This window comes from Monodon monoceros, unplaced genomic scaffold (assembly GCF_005190385.1).
Source record: "Monodon monoceros isolate NGI ecotype Baffin Bay Population unplaced genomic scaffold, NGI_Narwhal_1 Contig3263_ctg1, whole genome shotgun sequence".
NCBI classification, from domain to species: Eukaryota; Metazoa; Chordata; class Mammalia; order Artiodactyla; family Monodontidae; genus Monodon; species Monodon monoceros.
The window spans coordinates 305,944-328,901 of NW_021699185.1; the positions used below are offsets into that span (position 1 = coordinate 305,944).

At 46.8% G+C, this 22,958-nt stretch overlaps 1 protein-coding gene and 1 pseudogene across 1 annotated transcript in view; both read right to left on the minus strand.

Annotated features, from left to right (window-relative positions):
- Positions 1–22,886, minus strand: part of LOC114902758 (unconventional myosin-Vb) — a 324,214-nt gene extending 301,328 nt beyond the window's left edge. The window contains exon 1 of the mRNA XM_029235361.1: positions 22,597–22,886. Within this exon, the coding sequence (XP_029091194.1) occupies positions 22,597–22,623 (27 nt within the window). The 5' untranslated portion in view covers positions 22,624–22,886. The remainder of the gene's footprint in view (positions 1–22,596) is intronic.
- Positions 1,594–10,769, minus strand: LOC114903970 (annotated as a pseudogene).
- Positions 22,887–22,958: the final 72 nt, after the last annotated feature.

Sequence of the window (22,958 nt, forward strand, 5' to 3'; positions counted from 1 at the left end):
CCTGGCAATAAGCTGGGGACGTCTGTAGACACCTATTTCATTTATAATTCAACTTTATTTCCTAGCCATCAATTTGTATTACATTTTTCTGATCACAACTCACTTTTCTCATCATAATGCCTTCTACTGGTCTCGTACTCCGTCCTTACTCTTTAAAGTTCCCTTCATATCACGATTTTAATTTCATTCTTGCTCTCAACAGTAGTGTGAGGAAAACCCAACTGCCTCCATTTAACACGTAAGAAGACAAAGTTGAGGGAGATGAAGCCACTGGCCCAAGTCCTCACAGCAAGGAAATGGCATAAATGTAACAAGAATTCTGAGCCCTGACTGCCAATCCAGTGTTCTTTCACCTAAACCACACAGTATGTCATTAACAGCACTGTCAGTTTTTAATATTTCCTGTCTTGCTTTAAGATTATACTACAAAAGGCTTGAGCGGGAGGGAGGCGCAGGAGGGAGGGGATATGGGGATATGTGTATACGTATAACTGGTTCACTTTGTTATGCAGCAGAAACTAACACTGTAAAGCAATTATACACCAATAAAGATGTTTGAAAAAAAGATTATATTATAAAAGGCTAGAACACGAGGTCAGAAAAGAGTAAGCAGGAAGAAACACATACATTTTACCTAATGGAAGAGTGTGCAGGAAATTCAGCACTCTTCCATCATCCTCTTCTTACTCCTGTTTCAGAAGTGAAGAGGTACAAAAATACTGCACCCCTAGTAGACCGCACCTGCCTCCCTGAGACTCTCCTGGCAGCCAGTCCCCCCTCAGTTAGAATGTTCCAGGCCCTTCAAAACTCTACAGAAATACCAGAATCTCAAATGCTTGGCTGCTCATCTCCATGCAGCCCTGCTCTTCAAATGAGCAAGTACCAAGTGCCTGTTATGTATAACACGGTGTCAGGCCCTTGGCGTGGTCTCTGTCCTCCTGGATAAGTTAAGGAGATGAGGCAAATATGTAAAAAGTTAAGCAGCCACCCAAAAAACAAACAACAGTGCAGACCAATGACAGGAGCAGAGGCATAAGAGGAAGATATGAGCAAGTGCCAAGACCAAGTAACGGATGGACAGCACTTACGGATGGAGAGCGCTTACAGTAACTGCTTCAGATTACAGAGAATAGATGTTCTTTAGGCTGAAGTAGACAGGGTTTATGGACAACGCTAAAGTTTAAACTTGGTCTTGGAAGAATGAGCTTAGAGAGGGAAAGCATATTCCAGGTAGATACAGCACGGACGCAGAAAAGCTCAAGGTATGTTCAGAAGGTGCTGAGTGGATTGATCCTGCCAGTGGGAAAGAGTGGACCACACAAGGCAATGATCAACTGACAGTACATCAGTCATGATGCTCTGGCTACGAGAGGCTTCAAACCGGCTTAAACAGAAAGACGCTTCTATCTCTCATGACATGAAGTCTAGAATTCTCGTGGGTTCTAGTGTTTTTTCAGCCCAAGGCACATGGCTGCGTGGGGGAAGGGTTGTGTTAAGACCAAACTTCTGTCAGTAAGTCACAATGCGGGTGTGGATGATCCTACATGGGTAACCAGCCGTCACAAACGGTTACCGTGCAGCGACCCACGCATTTCACCTTCGAAGCAAACCTGAGAGAGAAGATTACAGGGGAAGAACCAGAAGAGGCTCCTCATCTAACAACCAAATCCAAAACTACATTTGGAAACGCAGCAATAGATCCTCCTCCTTGTGCCTATTTACCAAAAAATACACGTGGGTTCTAAAGGGGATCTAACCAGGATGGCTGCTCAAATCTGTTCCGTCAGCAAAGACCTTCATTGTAACGACCACTGGGGGCCTGTGTTCATTAAAGCAAAACTGCACTAGGACATTCCAACATGTTAGTGTGAGGGAATGAATGAATGAAGGCAAAGAGATTGGCCCAGAAGAGAAAGCACACTGATACCCAGGCCTAGGGAGCTGGAATTCCCAATATATTCCTATACAGGGGGTCCTAGCACAGTGAGCTTTGGCCAGGCTCAGTACCCAAGCAGGACTCTCCTACTTAGTCATAGGGTCCATCTCCCTCATTCTAATCCTGAAAAATCTGTAACACAGGTTAGGGGAGTTGGCCAATTGCAGCATTACTTTATAAAGTCCATCTTTAATGTAATGTCATTTTATTTGTTTAAAAAATGTTTCTCAAGCACATTCTACGTGCTACACATGTTCTAGGCCCTGGTGATTCAGCAATGAGCAAGCAACTGCTGCTCTCATGGACCAGAATCTAGGTAAGGAAGACAAGCCAACAAAAGAGCCAGGTATTGAAAAGCACAAAGAGAAAAATAAAACAGGGTAATGGATTGAGTGGGTGACAGAGGAGTCTGAGGACCTGACTCAGCAGGTGAGCAGGTGCGTGATGAGAAGCCACCAGCGCAGAGACCTGGGAGAGAATATCAATGGAGAAGGACCAGGGCAAAGGCACTGAGGTGGCAAGAAGCCTGCAGTGTTCAGTGAGCAAACAAGGAGGAGGCCAGCAGGGATGGAACCAGCCAGTGAGGAAGACGGAACACTAATCCATCAGGACAAGCAGGAACCAGATTATGGATAGTGCCCTGTAGGCAGGCCTAGCAGGGGGTTGGATTCTCTTCCAAACGCAAAGAGAAACAGCTGGATGGTTTCGAGCAAAGGAGTGACAGAATCCAAGTGACATTTTACAAAAATGACCTGACTACTGTGTGGAGAACAGACTGGAAGGAGAGAGAGGAAAAAGCAGGGGAGCCGGTTAGGAGACTGTTGCCACTACCCAGGCCAGAGACCTGGGGGCTGCACAGGTCGGTAGTGAGGGGGTGAAAAGTGAGGTTCCAGGCTCTGTTTGGAAGTTGAGTCAACAGGACCTGCAGACAGACTGGGTATTGAGGGGAAGATGCCTGGATCTGGGGCCTAAGGATTAAACCGAGGAGGATTAATTGGATCATGCCACCTACTGGAACACCGGAGAGCATGGGGAGAACAAGGAATAGCAACAAACAACTTTGCTCCTAAGGGTCTTTCATTCTGAGACAGTCACTTTTGGAAATTCATACTTCCAGGTTGAACAATTTCACTCTCTGAGTGGGTCAGGAAAGAAATCTGGAAGAGGCAGCATCGTTATTTTTTAAACATACAGATTGGGACTCAGAGATTGACACTTTCACAGAATCTTAGAGAGGGAAGAAGCGCAAGAGATCTGGTCCTACTCCCTTCATGCAGCAAGTGAGGAAACCGAGGTCCAGAGAGGTACGTGACACTGTCTCACTCGGGCTGGTCATCGAAGTGCCACTATTTAGCGGCAGTTAGTGTCACGTAAGACATCACTCCAAGCGGATAGTCCCGTGCTCTCTCCATCACACCACGCTGGTCTCTGTGCCTCTCACCATAGATATTTCTCTCAGTTGCTCATACAAATGCCTCACACAGGGTGCTAGTGATCTGCCTGATGCAGACACGCTGCGACACCAGAAGACATCTGACCTCAGACAGCAGGCCCTTTTCCTAGAAGAACACGCCTCATGCCAGGGCTCCTGTCAAGTGGCGAGCAGAGTGACGGCCGGAGGAGTCAGAAGGCAGCCAGCCACGCCAGACACGCCACAGCAGCATGTCTCTGATCTGTCACTAGGAGGAGCTAAATCAGCAGCTTCCAGAGCATTACAAGAAACTGACATCTGAAAAAGGCAAACCAGGTCCCAGCCAGCCTCTCAGGGGATTTGACCCCGCTTTGCTACAAGCTGCCTTTCTTCTAGGACTGACCAGAGCAATATTCTCTGCGAAGGGGTCCACAGAGCACCAGCCCAGCCCATGGCAGAGCCCACGCTGTGCCCACCTACCTCGACTTTCACACTCCCCCTCCACCTTGATCGCCCTTCGTCTGATCTCCTTCATTCATTCTCACCGTCTTCCTGTATGCATCCAAACCTGCAACCTACACACAGCTTCTTCCTAAAAGAAAGGTAACAGGTGGTCCTCTTACACTGTGTTTCTACCTCCCACCAGTGAATCACCGCCACCAAAACATGGAACTAAAGCACATCTTAAACTATTTTGTACTGAATCAATTAAAGCTTTGTAATTCTCATTCTTAGAATAAATTCAAGTGAGTTGGAAACTTATTTCTCTAAGAGAAACAAAAATCAGAAAACCAATTTCTTTAGGTTTCCTTTTATAGATGAGTAGAATCGCATGTGGTTTACTCCTTCCTTCCTTTTACTGTTCATTTGTAATTATCCCTTCTCACCTTAGTTTTATATTTTCCCTTCCCAAGAAGCAGCCATTGCTAGCCACCTTTCAAGGTGGGCAAGAAGTTAAGGGCGTGTGGGTCAAATTCCCATTCCAAGGCACCCCCCGGGGCATCCTTTGCTGGATGGTGCCCAGCCTGCTAAGATACCTGCAGAGATGAAGCCCTCACTTCCACACAAGGCAGCCCACTCCACTACTGGGGGCCACGTGCTTCTGGACCCCGAGCTCAACTCACCTCCCTGCACATACCCATTGATGACCACTATGACCCTCAGATGAACTCAGAGAGGAAACACATGAATTCCACATGACAGCCCTATACATTCCAGGATTATATCTCCTTTTTTCTGGCCTCTATGCCTGGGGCCCCCAAGCCGTTCTTCATGTGCCATAGTTTCCAGGCACTTTTCTCTTCTAGGCAACTACCTCTAGCTCTATTTTTAGAGATCCCTTAAAAATATGTCACCAACATCAGAACGTAGGGGAGTCACATCTTGGGAGGGTGGTGAGGAAGCTTGATTCTAAAGTCAATAATAAAGCAAAAATCATGCAGTACCAAAATCACCTTTGAAAATCTCTCACACTGTCCATCACAGTGAGATGCTTCAAGAGGCTCACTTCGCTTCAGAGCCTCTCACTTCGAGAGGCTCCGAGCTGCCTCAGGAAACAGATTCCCTCCTTCCATCTCACCCTCGCCCCAATGCACATCCTCACTAAGCAGGGTGATGACTCACGCAACTGATTTTTTTTTGTTTTCCAGTTGGTTGGTTTCTTGGCAGTTGTTTGCCTTTGCCCACACAAATGCTGAATACCTGATATTTCGGTGTATCCATGAGCCAGATTTACCCAAGCTCTAGGATTGCGCCACCATTACTCAGTCCTCTTCAAAGGACATCTGTTTTCTCACATCTGCAAATTCATCCTCCCCTCCACAATCCAGGCTGATACTTCATGATGGCCAACCAAGAGCCACCACCGGCACAGTTCACACAAAGTTCACACAGAACTTTGCAAAACTTCCATTTTGAACACTCACTATTGTAAATCATCGTCTTGATAAGAAAGAGGTTGTAAAGAGGTTAATGTGATAGCAATCTCACTACAGTACGTAAAATCCATAGCCTTTTCTAAAGCCTGCAACAATTTAAGAAACTATAATTTTTTGCCTAGAAGACAATTGTGCACTCGTATGATCATCGTTCATCATCCCAGGTGAAAAAGTTATTGGCACAGGTTCCTTGCCTGTATTTCTGGTTATGTTTGAATCACCTTAAGTCAAATTAGTGTACCAGCACCAGACAAACCATAGTTAACACTTATTTGTTAAGATTAAAAGTACTATTTTATAAGGGAGATGATGAACACCAAGCTTTGAGAAAACTTCATATGATACCCACTTAAAACAATGGGAAAAGAGTAAAACTAAAACAGTTACATAAATCAAGACAATCCAAGTTTTATGGATACAAGTTGATGCTAAATTAACTTTGTTCTCAGGAATAAGCTGCAGAGGTTCAGCTCAGTGTTAGAGGCAGCTCTGAAAAGATTCATGCAAATACTCTTCCATACTTTGGGTAACACTGTATCTTTATGCTCTAAAAAGAAGAGTACAATAAACATACCCTTATAACAGCTTATAAACATTTTGTTTGTTTGGATTTTATATACTCTCATCTTCACCTTCCTCCTCAAATGGCATGGTAATTTATGGGAAGCATTCTTTGACATCACTATTTGATGTTTTCTCCATCTTAAAAGGCTACACAAACTAAACTTCAGCCCTATCCTTTCCCATCCAGTCAGCTGGTTGGATGTCCCCTACATCCAACCAGCTGTTCTACCTGCAGACTTGAGCCCCTGAGGCTGGAGGGAGGAAAAGCAGTCTTCCAAGTAGACAAATGGGGCCCCCATTCCGTGAGCTCTGAGAAGAGAGAGCTCAGAGAAGGAACAGCTCTGGAGGCTGGAAGCCCCCAGGTGATGCGATTCTGAGCTTCATCACTACCCAATGAAGTGTGGTTCTGGGGCAGGGGACGGATATGCCCTTCCCCACGCTAAGAGGCAGGAGACAGAAGGGCCCGTTGAGGGACTGACAGGAGGGAAGAGGTGAGACTTCCTCCTAAACCGCTGTCTTAAGAGCTGCCATGACAGCCCAAGAACCTCAACAACTTCCTACTACACGGTGGTCACGTCCTACCACTCTTGTCCTCTCAGTAAGACACTTCCTTCATTCACTACTCCTGGATGGCGCTTATTACATGGAATATAATTGTAAGTTAATGAGGACCATGCGCCTCTTAAATCCAGCGCTGTGCCTGACATCAAGAAGAGTCTCAAATACTTGTATCGGTTACATAACACTGCCCAACCAATTGAGACCAAGAATGGAAGACATTTCAGCTGTGGGTGAGGGCAATTCTGGCCATCATGATAAGCTGAAAACGGACATCTCCGCAAAATAAAGCTTCAGACTCAGAGTTCACAGCCCAGACTGCCACAGAGTAGCATCAGTGCTACTTCCCACTTGTGTAACGCTGTTAAACCAGAAAGTGTATGACTGAAAACGATCAAACTTCCCATCTCAGTGCCATGAACTCAAATTCTAACCATTGTTTACCACAGCGAATAACTGAAGAATTATAATCTCTTAAGGTGCCCTGTAAATTCACAGGAAAAACCGGAGATGCATAAACATAGCTCATCAGGAAACTGCAACCACTGAGCCACCCTGGCAAAGCACAAGAAACGTTAAGGCGAGATTTCAAATTCCAGCATTAAGCCAAGAGTTGACTTACTGAGTGAGATAAAGTGGAAAACAATTATAGCCTAACTAATTATTTGGCTGGCACTTAGCTACATCGTTTTAGATATAGGCTACAGTTCCAGGGCTGCTGGAGTTATTTATAGCCCTGGACACATTATTCTGTGGCCAGCATTTAAGGCAGTTTCTGATTTCTGCGATGATTCACATTGCGACTTGAGCACAGTTCATACTGATACCCTTAGCGTCTGCCCCATTCAGTAAGGGCTCTCTACATGGCTGAGTGTTGTGTAACCCTAGCAGCCTGGCAGTGGTTTCATACTGCCGGTCAGATTTCAGGGATATTAATGCAGTGGGCAATCCCTAGAGCTTTTATTAAGGATGCATTACAGAAGGTTAAGGAATGTGAGACAAGGGAGGAGGCAGAAAGTAGAGGAAGCACTTGGAGAAAAAGAAGATGTAGAATACTTTTAGCAGAGGAGACACACAAAACCCAAAAAGGAAAAAAAAAAGTCTATTATTGGACTATTGTAATAGCTGTTTTAACATCTATGTTAATAGATGTTAAAGCCCATATCCCAGTGTTGTTTTTAGGGTCTAATAGCAGGTCAGATGTGGAAACCACCACCAGAAACCAAGGCAGGGATTGACAATAGTCAAAAACCAGATTAGAAACTCAAGCAGAAGGATCCAAGTACCACAAATAGCCATGACCTAGCAAAAAACGAAACCAATCCCAGGCTCAATCCTCCAAATCCTACTCTACGGGGATGAGAAGCAGCATTTACATTTTTGCTAGTTCTCTGGGTCATTCCGATGCACCTGTAAGTGGGAAAACCATAGCTCTAGTGCCTGTAACATCCACAGCCTCTTCTGAGGGAGACACATGGTTCTCAGTGATGATCCATCTTCAGAAGCTCCTTGGACCAGGTGTACCTGCCTAGGAACAGCCAATCAAGAGTCTGCTTTCTACAAAAGCTTTAAAGCTTTTGCCATTAGTGACAGGGAATAACAGCAGATAGTACAGCCAATCTAAGCTGGAACTGGAGATTCAGAAAGGGGTGTTTAATCCAAGGCAGTGGTAAGAAGACAGGGAAAAGGGCAGAGCCAAGAGTAACTGAGTCACATTAATGGCACTGGCGTGGAAGGAAATGCATCCCTGCTGCTGACAGGATAACCTGGTCCCTGAAGTCTCAGAAGGGCGAGCATCTTTCTGGTATCCTAATACTGTGCTGATCTCTTAGGCCAGGCTGCTCAGATCAGCTAAGCCTGGTTCCTAAGAGAGCATCCTTAGAGTAGAGCCTACATCTTGAAGTGCCCTTGCAACCAAAATAGCCTAGTACGCCAAGTGCCAGGAAGAGCAAAAGACAGATACAGGCATCCTGTTAGTGGTGTCAAGGTGGGATGCTCCTCCAGGTACAATCGGGGGCATCCACAATTTTAAGCTATAGAACAGTTAGGTCTGGAGTGCTAGGGTTGAAGATTTGAGATGATAGGTGGTCCACAAAGCCAGGACTTTAAGACTCCTTTTGTTCCTTCCTGCCCCACACCTGAAAGAGGAAAAGCATGTGCACAGCCCTAGAGCTTCTCCACCAATGCTGGTGCTCTGCTAAATGAGAGGACCCAATCCAAGGCGGGCCGCCCCACATGCAGGAGTTGGAACCAGTGAATCAGCACCCACAGCAACCTTCCCAGCCCCTCAGGCTCTCACCCCACACTGTCCTGCACTGGACTGCGGCTTCCCAAGGACAAGACCTTCTCCTAGCAACAGGATTAGCACCAACTAATACAGTTCACGTGTTCTCATTTTATCTATCAACAAGCCTCTGAGGGCTGTACTAGCTTCTTACCCCTGTTTTACAGATAAATGAAGCCTAGAAGTTGTGCAACTGTCTAAGGTCACACAGCTGGTAAACGCCGGGGCGGGGTGGGCGGGGGGGTGGTACGAGGGTGACACAGACAGGACACCAATACTCAAAACCCAGGTCTATCGAGTCTAAAGGTTATACTCTTGACCACCGTATTTTCCCTGCCCTTTTTTCTCCAGAGTGTTTTTAATTGTGGTATAATACACATAGTTTACTAGCCTCACCATTTTTAAACGTACAGCTCGGTGGCATTAAGCAATTCACATTGTCGTGCAGCCATCACCACCAGGCATCTCCAAAACTTCTCATCTTGCAAAACTGAAAATTCCGCATCCATTTAAACAACTCTCTACTCTCCCCTCCCTCCCACAACCACCATTCTGCTTTGTCTCTATGAATTTGACTCCTGTAGATACCTTTGTAAGTGGAATTACACAGTATCTGTCACGTTATAACTGGCTTACTTCACTTAGCATAATGTCCTCAAGGTTCATCAATGTTTAGCATGTGTCAGAATGTCCTTCTTTCCTTTGTTTTTTGTTTGTTTTTAATTGAAGGTCCCTTACTAGTCCTGCTTCCATGAGTGGCCACGACCGGGGAAAAAGGGAAGGGGAACCAGGCGGCACGGGGAGGGGTCATCTCTACAACACTGCATTTATATACAGAACTAAACACACAAGGACAGAGTCAATACTGCTATTAGAAGTTGGCAGCATGGGAAAGGGAAGGAACAGATGGGGAACTGGAGTGTTAAAAAAAATACAGTTCTTCGGGCTTCCCTGGTGGCGCAGTCGTTGAGAGTCCGCCTGCTGATGCAAGGGACACGGGTTCGTGCCCCAGTCCGGGAGGATCCCACGTGCCGCGGAGCGGCTGGGCCCATGAGCCATGGCCTCTGAGCCTGCACGTCCGGAGCCTGTGCTCCGCAACAGAGGAGGCCACAACAGTGAGAGGCCCGCGTACCGCAAAAAAAAAAAAAAAAAAAAGCAGTTTGGGGAGGCCAGAACCTTCAGAGACGGAGGGAGGAGGATGGTCCAGGAGGTGGGGAGGCTGTTTGGCAACTTGAGTGAAGGGATTGCCCGCCCCCTGCTGGGACCCCTCCAGCCCCTCTGGTCTGGCAGGAAGGGGGCAGCCTGCAACCCCCGTGGGCAGGTCTGGGGTTTGCCCTCCAGAGAGATGAAAACGCTGGCCCCCAGCTTCTCTGCCAGGGTGCAGTGGTCCTTGACCTCCTCGTAGCAGTTTGCTTCTAATTCATGCTTGATCCCCATCAGCTTCTCCTCGATGGCATCCTTGGAGCTGGCATAGATCATTTTGCTCTTCAGGGGTGCAGACTCAGGGGCCCAGGCCTCCTCCTTGCTCTCCTTGGTCTCACAGGCTGCATCACAGAGGGCGTAATGGCAGTCCTTGTGTGGCAGCACCTTGACAAGGATGGCATAGGGGTCGTCTGCAGTCTGGCCCGCATCTCCTCACCCTCCTCCAGGATGAGGTTCTTCGTGTCCTCGCTCAGGCAGAAGAGCACCGCCTTCTTGCGCTTCTTCACATCCTCTGGTGAAGACGACTTACTCACCTTCATGTCATTGAACACTTTGATGACACCAGAGACAGCCACACTGGAGACCACATTTCTAGAAGTGAAAGGGAGATAGCGAGGAGAGCCAGAAAAGACAGGAGTCACTGCAGCCAGTGCCGGGATCCGACTGAACCAACGACCTTCCTTTCTAAGGCTGAATAATATTCCTTTGTATGGATGTACCCCATTTCGTTTATCCACCCATTCATGATGGACACTGGGTTGCTTCCTCCTTTTGGCAATTGCAAATAATACTGCTCTGCCTTCCTTTCTTATCCTGCCTGACGCATAGCAGGGGTAAGAAGGTGCAAAGAGCATCCTTCGGGACTTCCCTGGTGGCGCAGTGGTTAAGAATCTGTGGGCCAGTGCAGGGGACACGGGTTTGAGCCCTGGTCCAGGAAGACCCCACATGCCGTGGAGCAACTAAGCCCGTGCGGCACAACTACTGAAGCCTGCGTGCCTAGAGCCCGCGCTCCGCAATAAGAGAAGCCACTGCAATGAGAAGCCCACACGCTGCAACAAAGAACAGTCCCCACTCACCACAACTAGAGAAAGCCCACGTGCAGCAACAAAGACCTAACGCAGGCAAAAATTTTTTAATTTTTTTTAAAAAGATCATCCTTCCATCTACTTTCAAAAGAGCATTTTAGGAAATTAGGTGGAATGGGCTTTCCATGTGATTCTTAAATCAGTAAGTATTTATTAATGTTATTATACTTGTCATAACACTGAGGCAACTATATGCCATGTAATAAGTTAACATACATATATATTTAAATGGGACTATAAATCAGTGTTACTATAAAATTTGGTGAGCCTTTAAGTTTTTAACCAAACAAACCAGAACTGCTACATTCAAATGAGTATTTTCCTAACAGCCTGGGAGGCTCTACACTGATTGATCACTGAGAGCATCTGAAGCCTGACTACTTCTCCTGAGGACGACAGCTAGTAAGAGGCCACACACAACTGCCATCAGTACCTGCAAGTCACACTTTGCCTGTAACAGAAATATAAGTCAGTGAATTCCTACCTTACTCAACCAGCCTAGTTCTCTGAATAACTCTTGGCTGTTTCCAGAAAGAAAGCATACCTTCCAGGCACAGACTTTGCCACCATCCAAAGGAAAAAGAATGCATCATCAGATCTGAAGCCAATTTCAGAAGAAGTATTGATGAGCTCCAGTATCCCTGTACCTCTGCCAAAAGGAACATCCCGAAGGAACCAGCATTCATACAGGTAGGATCGCACGTGTTAGTCATAAAAAATCACATTTTAAGGGTATTCTTACCATTTCGGTGCACACAGCTTGTTACATAGTTACACACATGTACACACAGTAAAATGACCATTAAAAAAGCAAGCAGCTTGATAGCAAAGAAACACTAGTTTGTGGCTAAGGAGACGTTCATTTTCCTTATTTCACAAATACACATTAGCTCTCATTAGCAAGTGTAAGCAAGAATTTGATTAAATCTGATGAAACAAGACAGAGCAATTTATCTCCTTTTAACGTACAAATACCTCCTTAATACTTATTCATACAACAAATGAACCACTGGACTGGAAGAACTCAAGGTCAGAGACTACTTTGCAGGTATGGGCTCTTCCTCTCTGCCTCACGCATGGGCTGTGACACATCACTGCAGGTAGAAAGTGCTCTCTACAGGTGTTGGCCAAGTGATGAACATAAAAGATGGTATGAATCTTCAGATGAAAACCGTGAGTATTATTATTGCTCCTGTGGGAGAAGACGACTGAAGCAAACTCGACCCGATGTTTCCTCCCTGACTCACTGCTGCCTGCTTTGCTCCATCTCACAGGAAGGATGGAGTCCGTATTCACCCCCACCCAATCATGCAAGTATCCATGAGTCTTGATGAGACTGTTAATAAAAACTTGAGCTAAGCGAAAAAAATTATTATGCTTTTAATGTAAATGATAACCTTAGCAAGGTAAGAGTAAAAAAATACGTATGTGATCAAAATTGTGTGAAATTAGGATATTCCAAAACAAGGCAGTTATATTAGCGTTCATATCCACAAATGTTGCTTTGCTGTTAACCCACGTTCACACCTTGTGCCAAGCCTCTGCGCACAATAACGAAAAAAAAGAAAAACAACATTTAACTATCTCCTGACAGGGGCTCCACGTCCCACAGATTCAGGCAAGTGCCAGAGGATACAGATAGCTTTCCACCAGGTACTCTAAGCCAAAATGACAGGTAACATGACGGTACACGTCGTTCCTTGGTGAAGAAAGGGCTTTCCTCAAGGGCTACGGCCTGGAAACAGGAAGGGAGTACAGGTGGTCTTTAAACCAATTCAAGGGCATTCATTGAGTCCCTACAGTACGCAAAACCCTACCTTGGGAAAAGTGAGGGATGTGAGCAGAAGATTCAACCTACATCTGCAACGAGAGCAGCTGTGCAAATATACACACCCAACCATCGATTGCACGGAGTGAAACACATTCTAAAACTACCTACAATCTCAAAGCTTTTTAAACTTTGGCTTTGTAACTCACTCTATTTTCTGCAGAATCACCTTTTTTTAATATGTAAATGATGAAGCACAGCAATAAAATGAATACCCGTGAACCCGTCAGGAAACCTCGTAGCCCGCTAGCAGTGCTGTTCCCACTTCTGTTCCCCCGCCAGTCCCACCCTCCCCGGATACCTACTGTTCTAGTTGCCTTTTCCCTCATTCCCTGGTTTTTACTCATTTTATCAACATGTATGTCCTTCACCAATACTGTTCATTTTGGTGATTTCAGAAATTCATAAAAATGGTGTCGATTCTGTGTGGATTCCTCTCTGAAACACCTTAAGTGATACCTAAGCTGGGCATCATATGAAGTCAGGTAATAGGTTCTGAGCATGCACCTTACCATTGGTGGGACTGCACTGGGGTCTGGGTGGGCAGTTACCAAAAGGAAATTAAACCAGAGTCTAAACTGAAAGGCCAGGGCACACAAAGATAGTTGAATACAGCACAATTTACCAATTCAAATATTTTACCTTTTCATCTACCCCATAAATACACAGTAGCCATGTCACGATACAGTAGAACTGACAACCTACTGCCCAGTACCTTTTTTCTTGTGGAGTCTCTAAGCCAGGGGACCTGAACTGCTTAGTGCTGAAGAGATTATAAGCCAAGTCTTTGAATTCCATGCAGAAGGCATCTGGGTATTCTCATTCCTTTAGCATTTCATGCCACTACACATTTGAGTTTTATAATGGCAAAAGCTCTACAGGAAAATCATTAAGTATCTTTCCTGATGGGCCTCTTCATTCCTCCCCAAACTTCAGCAAAGGACAGAAAAGCCTACAGGGCCCATGTCACTATTAGAATTGTTCAAAGGAGAGTAATAATGCATAGGCCCTTGAATAAACTTTAAGAGGAACATTATATGCCATTAACTTGGAGCTCAGATACATAAGCTTGATCATTCCCACAACAAATTAGCAAGATATACCAGTGCTCACCTACACCAGGACCCAGACAACTTGAGGACCTCCTCCTCATATCAAACCTAAAATGCTCCTGCTTGGAGGAGCTTCCAAAGTGCTTTGACAAAGTCCCTGATAAGAACCTAAAGTTGTAATAGGCAACGGTCTGGGTCCTGAGTATCCTCCTGTAAGGCTCTCCCCTCATATGCTGGAGGAAGGGGCCTTGTCTCTGATGGTCAAGCTGACATCCTGAGTGAAGGTGAGCTCATTTTCCAAACACCTGTCCAGCCAATAGGCAGTGAGCAGGGCACACCCATAAATGTGAAAACCTTCAGCTAGGTGGGCAGATGGGAGAGAGCTTCCAGGAGTCTCAGACCTTCTTCCCTGATCTTAGCTCAGAAAAGGAACGAAACGCCCATCAGACATCAAGCAGGATAGGAAAGTAGATGCTTCAGAAAGAGATGGAGACAGGGAAAGTGCTGGAAAGCAGACCAGTGCCCTGGGATGAAAGGAGGGTTAGATTTAAAATCAAATAATTTTACACTGCTTGAGTTTCATGTACACCTTTTGATTGTGATATTTACCCCTTTTTGAAGATGTGACCCTCTTTCGGGTCTTACGTGGCCTAAGGAGAGCCAAAAACAATGGTTCTGCCTAAATGTGGGGCAGTTTTAAGAAGCACCAGGCTGTCTAGGGGCTGCGTGTGGTGGTGGAAGGCAAACCAGCAGATCCCCGAGGGAAGAACTATGGGTCAGACCATCTGCCCTTTTTCTGTACTCAGAGACTTTCCTTTCTCCTTTCTCCCGGCTGCTGGCGGGCAGTGCTGGTAGAAAGGACGCTCCATGTTAGGGCCTCTTTTATGCACAAATGATGTTCCAGACCCACCATCACTGGGACAGAACCTCGTGGAAGGCAGCAGAGCGGTCAGACGAGGAGTGTGGCTTTGGACAAGTAAGGCAGAGGTCCGTCGTTTGTAAATGAGGATGATGGGGGTGCCTACATCATAGTGTTATTATTAAATGAGGGAACATACAGCTCTTAGAAATGACCTGGCTCAAAAGCAGTTGATAAACGGTACCTATCATAACCAGTGCTTTTCCAATTGTAGGGCTGAGAGATGCGTAAGCTCCAAACAAGCGAGGGAGAAACTCATGCCAAGGTGCCTTATTTAAAATATGTATTTGTAATATTTTATCCTGAACATTCTGGTTTCCACGACTTCCTATGTCTAAAAATATAATCATTTAATGAGCAAAAACAGAGTTATAAATAATGTCTTAACAGAGGAAATACAAAGAAAACTACAAATGAACACACCAAGCATATGAAAAGGTGCTCAACCCTCCAATGTAAGTCAACTTTAAACAAAAATAAACTGTTCAGTGTCCGTTTAAAAAGAGGAAACAATGACCAGTACCTGGGAGGGGTGAAGAAACAGACCAGTTCTTTTCTGGAAACTACTGGCCTTATCGATGAAGACTCATAAAAGTGCATGCCAGGAATTCCACCTTGGGGAATTTATCCTAAAAATACTGAAAGCTTCCAAGAATGTTCTGCAACATTTTTCACAATATCAAAAAATTGGAACCAATTAAACGTTCATCAAAATGGGAATGGTTAAAAACATTACAGCACAACCATACAGTGCCCAATTATGCAGCCATTAAAATGGTAAAACTGCCTTTATATGCTACAGGGAGAAAAAAGCCATAGTAGATTAAGATTTAAAATAAAAAATAGGATCATGCCATACATATAAGTATATCCTGCATCATGCCTAAGTCTAAAGCAGTACTGCCCAACAGAAATGAGGCAAAGTACATGTGGAATTTTAAATTTTCTAGTAGCCACATTATATCCAAAATATTATTTGAACATTTAATCAGCATAAAAAAGCAGAAGTGAGATATTTTACATTCATTTTTTTGTACTCAATCTTGGAAATCTGGCGTGCACTCATCCAGTTTAGGGCAGCCTCACCTCAAGTGCTCACAGTCACATGTGGTTACCCTACTGGACACTGGGTGCTAGTCTAGTACACATCAGTGGTTAAGAGGAGCTGTCTGGGAATGGGATTACAGAGCCTTTGCCTTTCTTGCATTGTATGAATGGTTTCAACAATCATTTGTATTAACAAAAAAGTAATAAAAGAACATGGTGAAAAATTGTTTTAATTTTCCTTTAAAGCTCTAATAGGAGACTGGGAAGCACAGCTTAAATTTCAAGCTTCTTTCAAACTGCTCTTTCTCCTTCCCCAGGGGGCCGTGGGGGATAGGAACCTTTTCCCCTATGCCTTGGTTGTCTATTGCTCAGGTAGCTATGTATTTGTAGCAATTCTTCCCTTTCTCTCTCGCCAAGTCCCCTTATGACCAATACCCCTGCAGGATGGCAGGAGAGGGTTAGGAGAAAGGGCCACCATCCAGCATCACGACTGAAGGGGGAAATAAGCTGATGAACAGTTGCCAGGTGCATACAGTGTGCCAGACACTGCGCTAGGCAGGCACTTCACGTATGTCAGATCACATAATCCTCCAATAACCTTATAATGCAGGTACCATGCCAATTTTTCAGATGAAGCAATCAAGGCTCAGAAAGTATCTGCTCCAAAGTGTCATAGAGTTGATCATGTGTAACTGCACTACCCCCGTACAGTCCACAGCAAGATCATGACCAAAGAGGCCAGACTGCCCATGCCAAGGTCATGATCTCATCTTTATTAAAATCATGCTGTAAGACAATTGCATTTCTTAGAGGAAAGCAAATACCCGGGCATCTTTTATTTGCAAGAACCCCAGAACCCACTTCTCCTCTAAGCGCGTTCATACATCCTCAGATGTAAATATTTCCACTTAGACAAACCATTGTCACCCCTAACTAAACGTGTCACAATCAAGCATTATCCTCGCCCCATCTCGACTTCTTTATTTCTGTCCATCCTCAAGCTGGAAACTTCAAGGTCATACATGACTCTTCTTCCCTTGCCTGCATAATCAGACATTTGAGTTCTAGGCTCAGTAATCCCTAAATGACTATTTAATAAACAATAATAAGCACACCTAGCACCCAGATCTTAGTTTCTAAATACCAGTCTTCAAGAAAAGGAAACTGACAGACATCACCTTAACCAAGGGATCAAAGCGACACCATCAGTAATGAGACATTGATATCACAAATCTCCTGAGATGCTGCACTGAGGCACATCGCTTCTGTGCCACAAATTCATAACCTCCATCTAAGCATGGGAAAGCATCAGGCAAACCCAAGTTGAGGTTCATTCTACAAAATAACTGACCAATACTCTCAAATTGCCAAGGTCAAAAGGAGAAACTGAAACTGAGGAACTGTCACCAATCAGAGGAGACGAGGCAGCTGTGATGCTAAACGCAATGTGGAATGCTACATGCGCTCCTGGCCCAGGGAAGGTCAGTAGTGGAAAAACTGGTGAAATTCCCATCAGGCTTGAGGACAAGTGAATAGTGTTGTACAAATGTTCATCTCCTGGTTTCAATGACCGCACCTTACTTATGAGGTGTTAACATCACAGGAATCTGGAAATATATAACAGGAACTCTGCTATTTTTGCAACTTTTCTGTAAGGCTAAGATTTTCATAAGAGTTTTAAAATACTACTGTAGTTACTACGCATGGCTGTCCATGCTTAAACTCACTCTACCATCTCCTACTAACAGTGCCCTTCTCAGTCACCATGGGTATTCAAAGCCTATTCATTCTTCCGGACCCACTCATGTCCCACTGCCCACCTGACCGATGGTTCTATAGAATGTCTGTAACTATGAGTATCTGCTCTCTGCTCGTGGCACATGGGTCATGTTGGATTATTAGTTAACTTTGTGTATTTAGGTTTTATTGTCCAATGACGATGCAAAATGTGCTTTGTATACATCAGGGCACACACGCTCCGCTCACTTTAAAATGGGCTGCTTTTTTTTTTTTTTTTTTTTTTGCGGTACGCGGGCCTCTCACTGTTGTGGCCTCTCGCGTTGCGAAGCACAGGCTCCGGACGCACAGGCTCAGCGGCCATGGCTCATGGGCCCAGCCGCTCCGCGGCATGTGGGATCTTCCTGGACCGGGGCACGAACCCGTGTCCCCTGCATCGGCAGGCGGACTCTCAACCACTGCGCCACCAGGGAAGCCCAAATGGGCTGCTTTTTAATGTGGTTTTTGGGAAGCTACTGAATTACAAAACAGAGGTCAACTAGTATTTCAAACCCATCCAAGTTTACCCTGACAATCCTGTATGGATAGTGACAAATACTCTATCACTTAGGGAGGGCAGTATGTGGACTTATATATTATAAGCAGTACAGTTTATAGCTAACTTGTACCACAGAAAATGACGGTATCAAAACACATACACACACATGCCAGAATTTAAAATGTCGATTTAGTTTCTACTCAGAGGCCCCTCAACAGCAAGAGAATGCTATCTCTCTGCTGAACAAAATAAGCAAAATAATAGACTCCAACCAGGCCTGGAGCTGTCAGACAGTCTTCTAATGGGTGGCCATCCTGAAGCTAATGAAATGAAATATTAGGAGCACGTCAACAGAAAGGAAATGGGAAGAAACTAGCAACTGAAAAGCAAGCTCTCCCAAGCGGCCCCAGTGGAGAGGCCTGGGGCACGGGAGCTCTGGAAACTGCGTGGGCCTCACCAGAGAGCTGTTCTGTTCCCAAGGTGGAGGTACTGGAAGCTACAGCTGTTATACTCCCATTGGTTAAAGGACTGTCCCCTTGGGGGACATCAATTCTCAGGCTCCAGGAACCTCTGACAGTGACACAGGTGCTGACTGCTGGGAGTAAGCCAGCGCCGGGCAGCGCGCTGGAGGACAGCACAGGGCAGGCGGAAGAGCACTAGCGGCCTCTGCTACCCTTGGCCTCCAGGTCCTCGTGTCTCTACCGGTGGGCACAGAGGGAACATGAGCCTCTTGCTGCCTTCCAGACTGAAACTTGGGAGAAGGCTGCACTACCTGATGTGCAGGTAAGGGACAGTTAGAGAACACCAGCCCAAGTTCTACTTTCCAAGGGATTGGCCCCAAAACAGTACCCTTCGTAAGGGCCCCTGAGCTCAAAGCCATCATTGACACACAAAGGGCATGTCCACTAGTAAAGTCACCTCCTAGCAGCGCTCAAAAATCCACTGCTCAGAGCACCACCTATCAACCAAAAACCAACCAGGATAGGGATTGTTTGAAGGCGCTGGCCTCAGCCTGGTGATCTCCCGGTCACTCTGCTGGCTAGAACCAAAGCAGCATCCTGAAAACCTCATCATTTGAGAGAGCAGTGTTTAAATTTTTCATCGAGAATAACCCTCGTGTAGAGAAGAGTTGTATCATTCAGCCTGAAGGAGAGGTTATGGATTTTATACTTTAAAAACCAGACTATTTTCTGCATTTGTCATAATCAAATCATGTTTACCATGCTTGCACATGTTTGGGAATCTTCCTGGGACCTGGGATAATTTGATTTATACAATATCGTCTCCTCCTGTGGGTTGGAAGCAAAGTACTAACACTTGTCACATACGTGCCATCTGTGACAAGAGAGCCCATCATCAGCACCATGTTTCTGTAAGGATGGATGAGGCTGACTCACCTTGACATCACCCTCAAAGCATTGACTCTGATTCTCTTTTCCCACTGAGAAAAACCTCAGTACAAAGAAAGTAATTTCTCAAAGGCAAGGGGTTGGGTCTTCCGAAAACAGGAGTGCCTTTGTTATGGGAAGTGCCCTTTGCCAATGACTAAAATCAACTCCAAAAAAAATCCACACAGCATATAAGCCTCCATTTGGAGAGAACAGATAGACAAAGAGAAGAGCAAGAAAACAGTTAACGTGGAGGGAGGAAAAGAAGAAAGTCTTTTCTTCGGTAACTGGGAATAGACTAATATACCAAATTCTTACCTGAAACTACTTATAGTACTTACAGGCTAATTTATATACTTAAATAAGTGTCTCATATTCCAGTAACAATATCTTCCTACCATGTCACTAAAGCAACAGGTATAATCAATAAAAGGCTTTAAAATTTCCATCCCACTCATAAATGCTGTTGGCATAACAGATCACTATTTCCATCATGCATAATACATTAAAGTGCATGCCTGGATCCAGTGTTCATCACATTAGAAAAGCCCACTAGCAAGTTAAAAATAAAAAGGATATTTTGATAATACACTAAAATGAACAAATCATCTCTCCCAAGAAACAAAGTGAATCTGAGTCACAGGCACGATTTCTCTGTATAATTTACGATTCATGTGCATACTGAGAATCCAGCCTAGCAAGTGGGGTGATGGTGGTTAGGAAACAACACAACTGCTTCTCGTAGTAAAGCATAAGTGTGTTCAACTCTGCCAGAAAAAGTAACAGCTGCTCAAGATGCGATCTGGCTGGAAGCTACTGCGTGGGACACAGAAGAATCTCAATTTGAGATTCATAAACCTAGAAATGATTAAGAACTAGAAACCCATTAACAGTGAGGTACAGTTCCTGGGCCTTAGGGAGAAATTCTAAGACTCTTTTTGGACTAAGTATGCCAAACGCTCACACCAACAAAGCTACTTTTTTTCTTAAGCACCTTGAGTGCCTTTCCAAGACCTTTTCCTCATGAACCCTTTTTGTCCCTATATCCGTAAGTCAAGAAGAAGTACACTGGGGGACTTTCCTGGTGGTCCAGTGGATAGGACTCCGTGCTCCCAATGCAGGGAGCCCAGGTTCGATCCCTGGTTAGGGAACTAAGATCCCACATACCACAATGAAGAGCCCACACGCCACAACAAAGACCCAGCACAACCAAAATAAATAATTTTTTAAAAGAAGAAAAAGTACACTGTAACTTTAGCTCAGACTCCCACTAACTCATCATTCCTAATAATTAACATGCAGTATACTCATTTCTAACTAAAAATCAAATTGAGTGTTTTTCCTGAAAGTTGTCTTTAAAAGCAACGCAGTGTTCTTGTTTTTCAAAATCAGGGATCCAAAACTTAAGGGTTTATTCAACTGTCCATTAGCTTCATATAATACAGCAATTAGTTACTGTCTGATAAGGTACTTTATGATATATTGCAGGTATACTGAGTGTGCACTCAGTATACTTTGTGCACTTCAGTGTGACAAAGCTTCCCTGCCTCGCTGGTTTCCAGCCTCCCGTTCAGGTTCCGGATAACTGCTTCAGGGAAACAACTTCGAGGGCTCCTCCCAAGACTCCCACGGGTAAACGGGATAGGGTGCTCTTCCAAAGCCAGAAACGCCACAGTTTTCACCCCTGGCTCGAACCTCACATCCTTTCCTCCCAGAAGCTATCTTTCATCAGCGGTCGCTGCCAGGGGACCTGGTGGGGGCGGGCGGAGCAGCTGCACCAGGTTACCCCGCCCCCAGCCAGGTTACACCCTCCACTGCCAACTCGCGTCTTCCCGCCTCGGCCCTGTCCCCCTCCAGGAGGAAGAAGGGATTCGAAAATTCCTCAAACGAAAAGGGGTGGCCAGCCCACCCAGCTGAAGGGCTCGCCCACGTGCGGGGGCAGCTCTGAGCAGTCGCCAGGTGAGGATGCGGAAGTAGCTCTTCCTCCCCCGCCCAGACCTGTTGGCCCGGGCCCAAGTCCTGGGAATCACACACCCACAACCCCCGAGCGCACCGCGCACCCCTCTGCAAACGAATCGGTGAGCACTAAGCACTGTCAAACGTGTCCCGGCCACAGAGAAGAAAAACCGGCGGACGAGGTGTACGGACATCCAAAACTTATTTTTTTTAAAGGGGGGAGGGGTAGCTTAAAGGCCCCTCACCCCCTCAACCGCCCCTCAATGCCAAATTGAAACCCGAGGGGGCCCGGGCGGCTGAAGCTCGGCTGTGGGCGCTTCGGCAAGCGGTGGCTGGTCTCTAACTTTAATCACAGCAACTGCTGCGGAAGCGGGGAGTCCTGCGGCCGCACCTGTTCCCGACTCTAAGGAAGGAGCCCTGCGCATCCATTCTGACCTTGAGGACATCCTGGAAATCCACACTTCACCCCCGAGTCAGCATTACTCCGACCCCCTCCCGCAATGACTGAAGTCCACCGAGTGCCCACCCAGAGGGTCCGCCTCAAAATGCCCACCCGTGGCAAAGTAAGAATGCGCTTCCCTGGGCTCTCTCCAGATCCCTCGAGCATCCTTTACCCACTGCTTACCCACCCAAGAGCCGCCGCGCCCCTCACAGCAGGTTGAGTCCCCTTCTCTCCCCACCCCCAAATTGAGGAATACCCCACCCCGAAGTTCAGGGTTCCCCCTCGTTGGCACTCGAGAGGGTCGCCCTCGGGAGCTCACGCTGCAGAGCACCGAGGTGGGGTCGACGAGCAGGCGACCACCGCGGGGGACGGTCCCCGCGCCCTAGGCTCCGAGCTGGCGGGGACACCCCCTCAGTTCGGGGACCTCAGCCGGACGGAGCCGGGACGAGGACAGCGACGGCAGAGCGTCGGGGAGTGGGGGACAGCCCTGGCCGGGGCGGGAGCCGCGGGCGGTCACCGCGGGGCGCTCCCGGAACAGCCAAACTTTCTCCGCCACCCGAAGTTCGGGGCGCGGAGGCGGCGATGAGGGGGAGCGTGAGAGGCGTCCCCCGCCGCTCCCAGCCCCGCGAAGCCGCAGGAGAAGGCGCCCCCGAGAGCCGCCCGCCCCGCAGCCCTCACCCGTACCCCGGGCCCGGCGCGGCCCGCACTCACCTGGCTGTAGAGCTCGCTGACCGACATGACCCCTGCGGGCCGGGCCGAGCCCGGACCCCGTGGCCAGCGGGCGGCCCTCGCTCGTGTCCCAGGGGCGGCGGGTCCCGGCTCCTCGCGGCCCCGGCGGCTCTCAGTCCACGGCCGGCCCGTCTGGCGCCATCTTCCCGGGCTGCCCGAGAGTTTCTCGGTTCTTTTCTCTCTTCCCCGACCTGCCCCGCCGGCTTCCTGGAGGCGCCGCGGCCGGCTCGCTCTCGGCCCGCGCGACCTTTACTCCCGCGGCGGCGGCGGCGCAGCGGCGGCCGGGCAGGAGGGGCGGGAGGGCGGGGGAGAGGCCGCGCGGCGCCGCTCCCCGCTCAGGTATG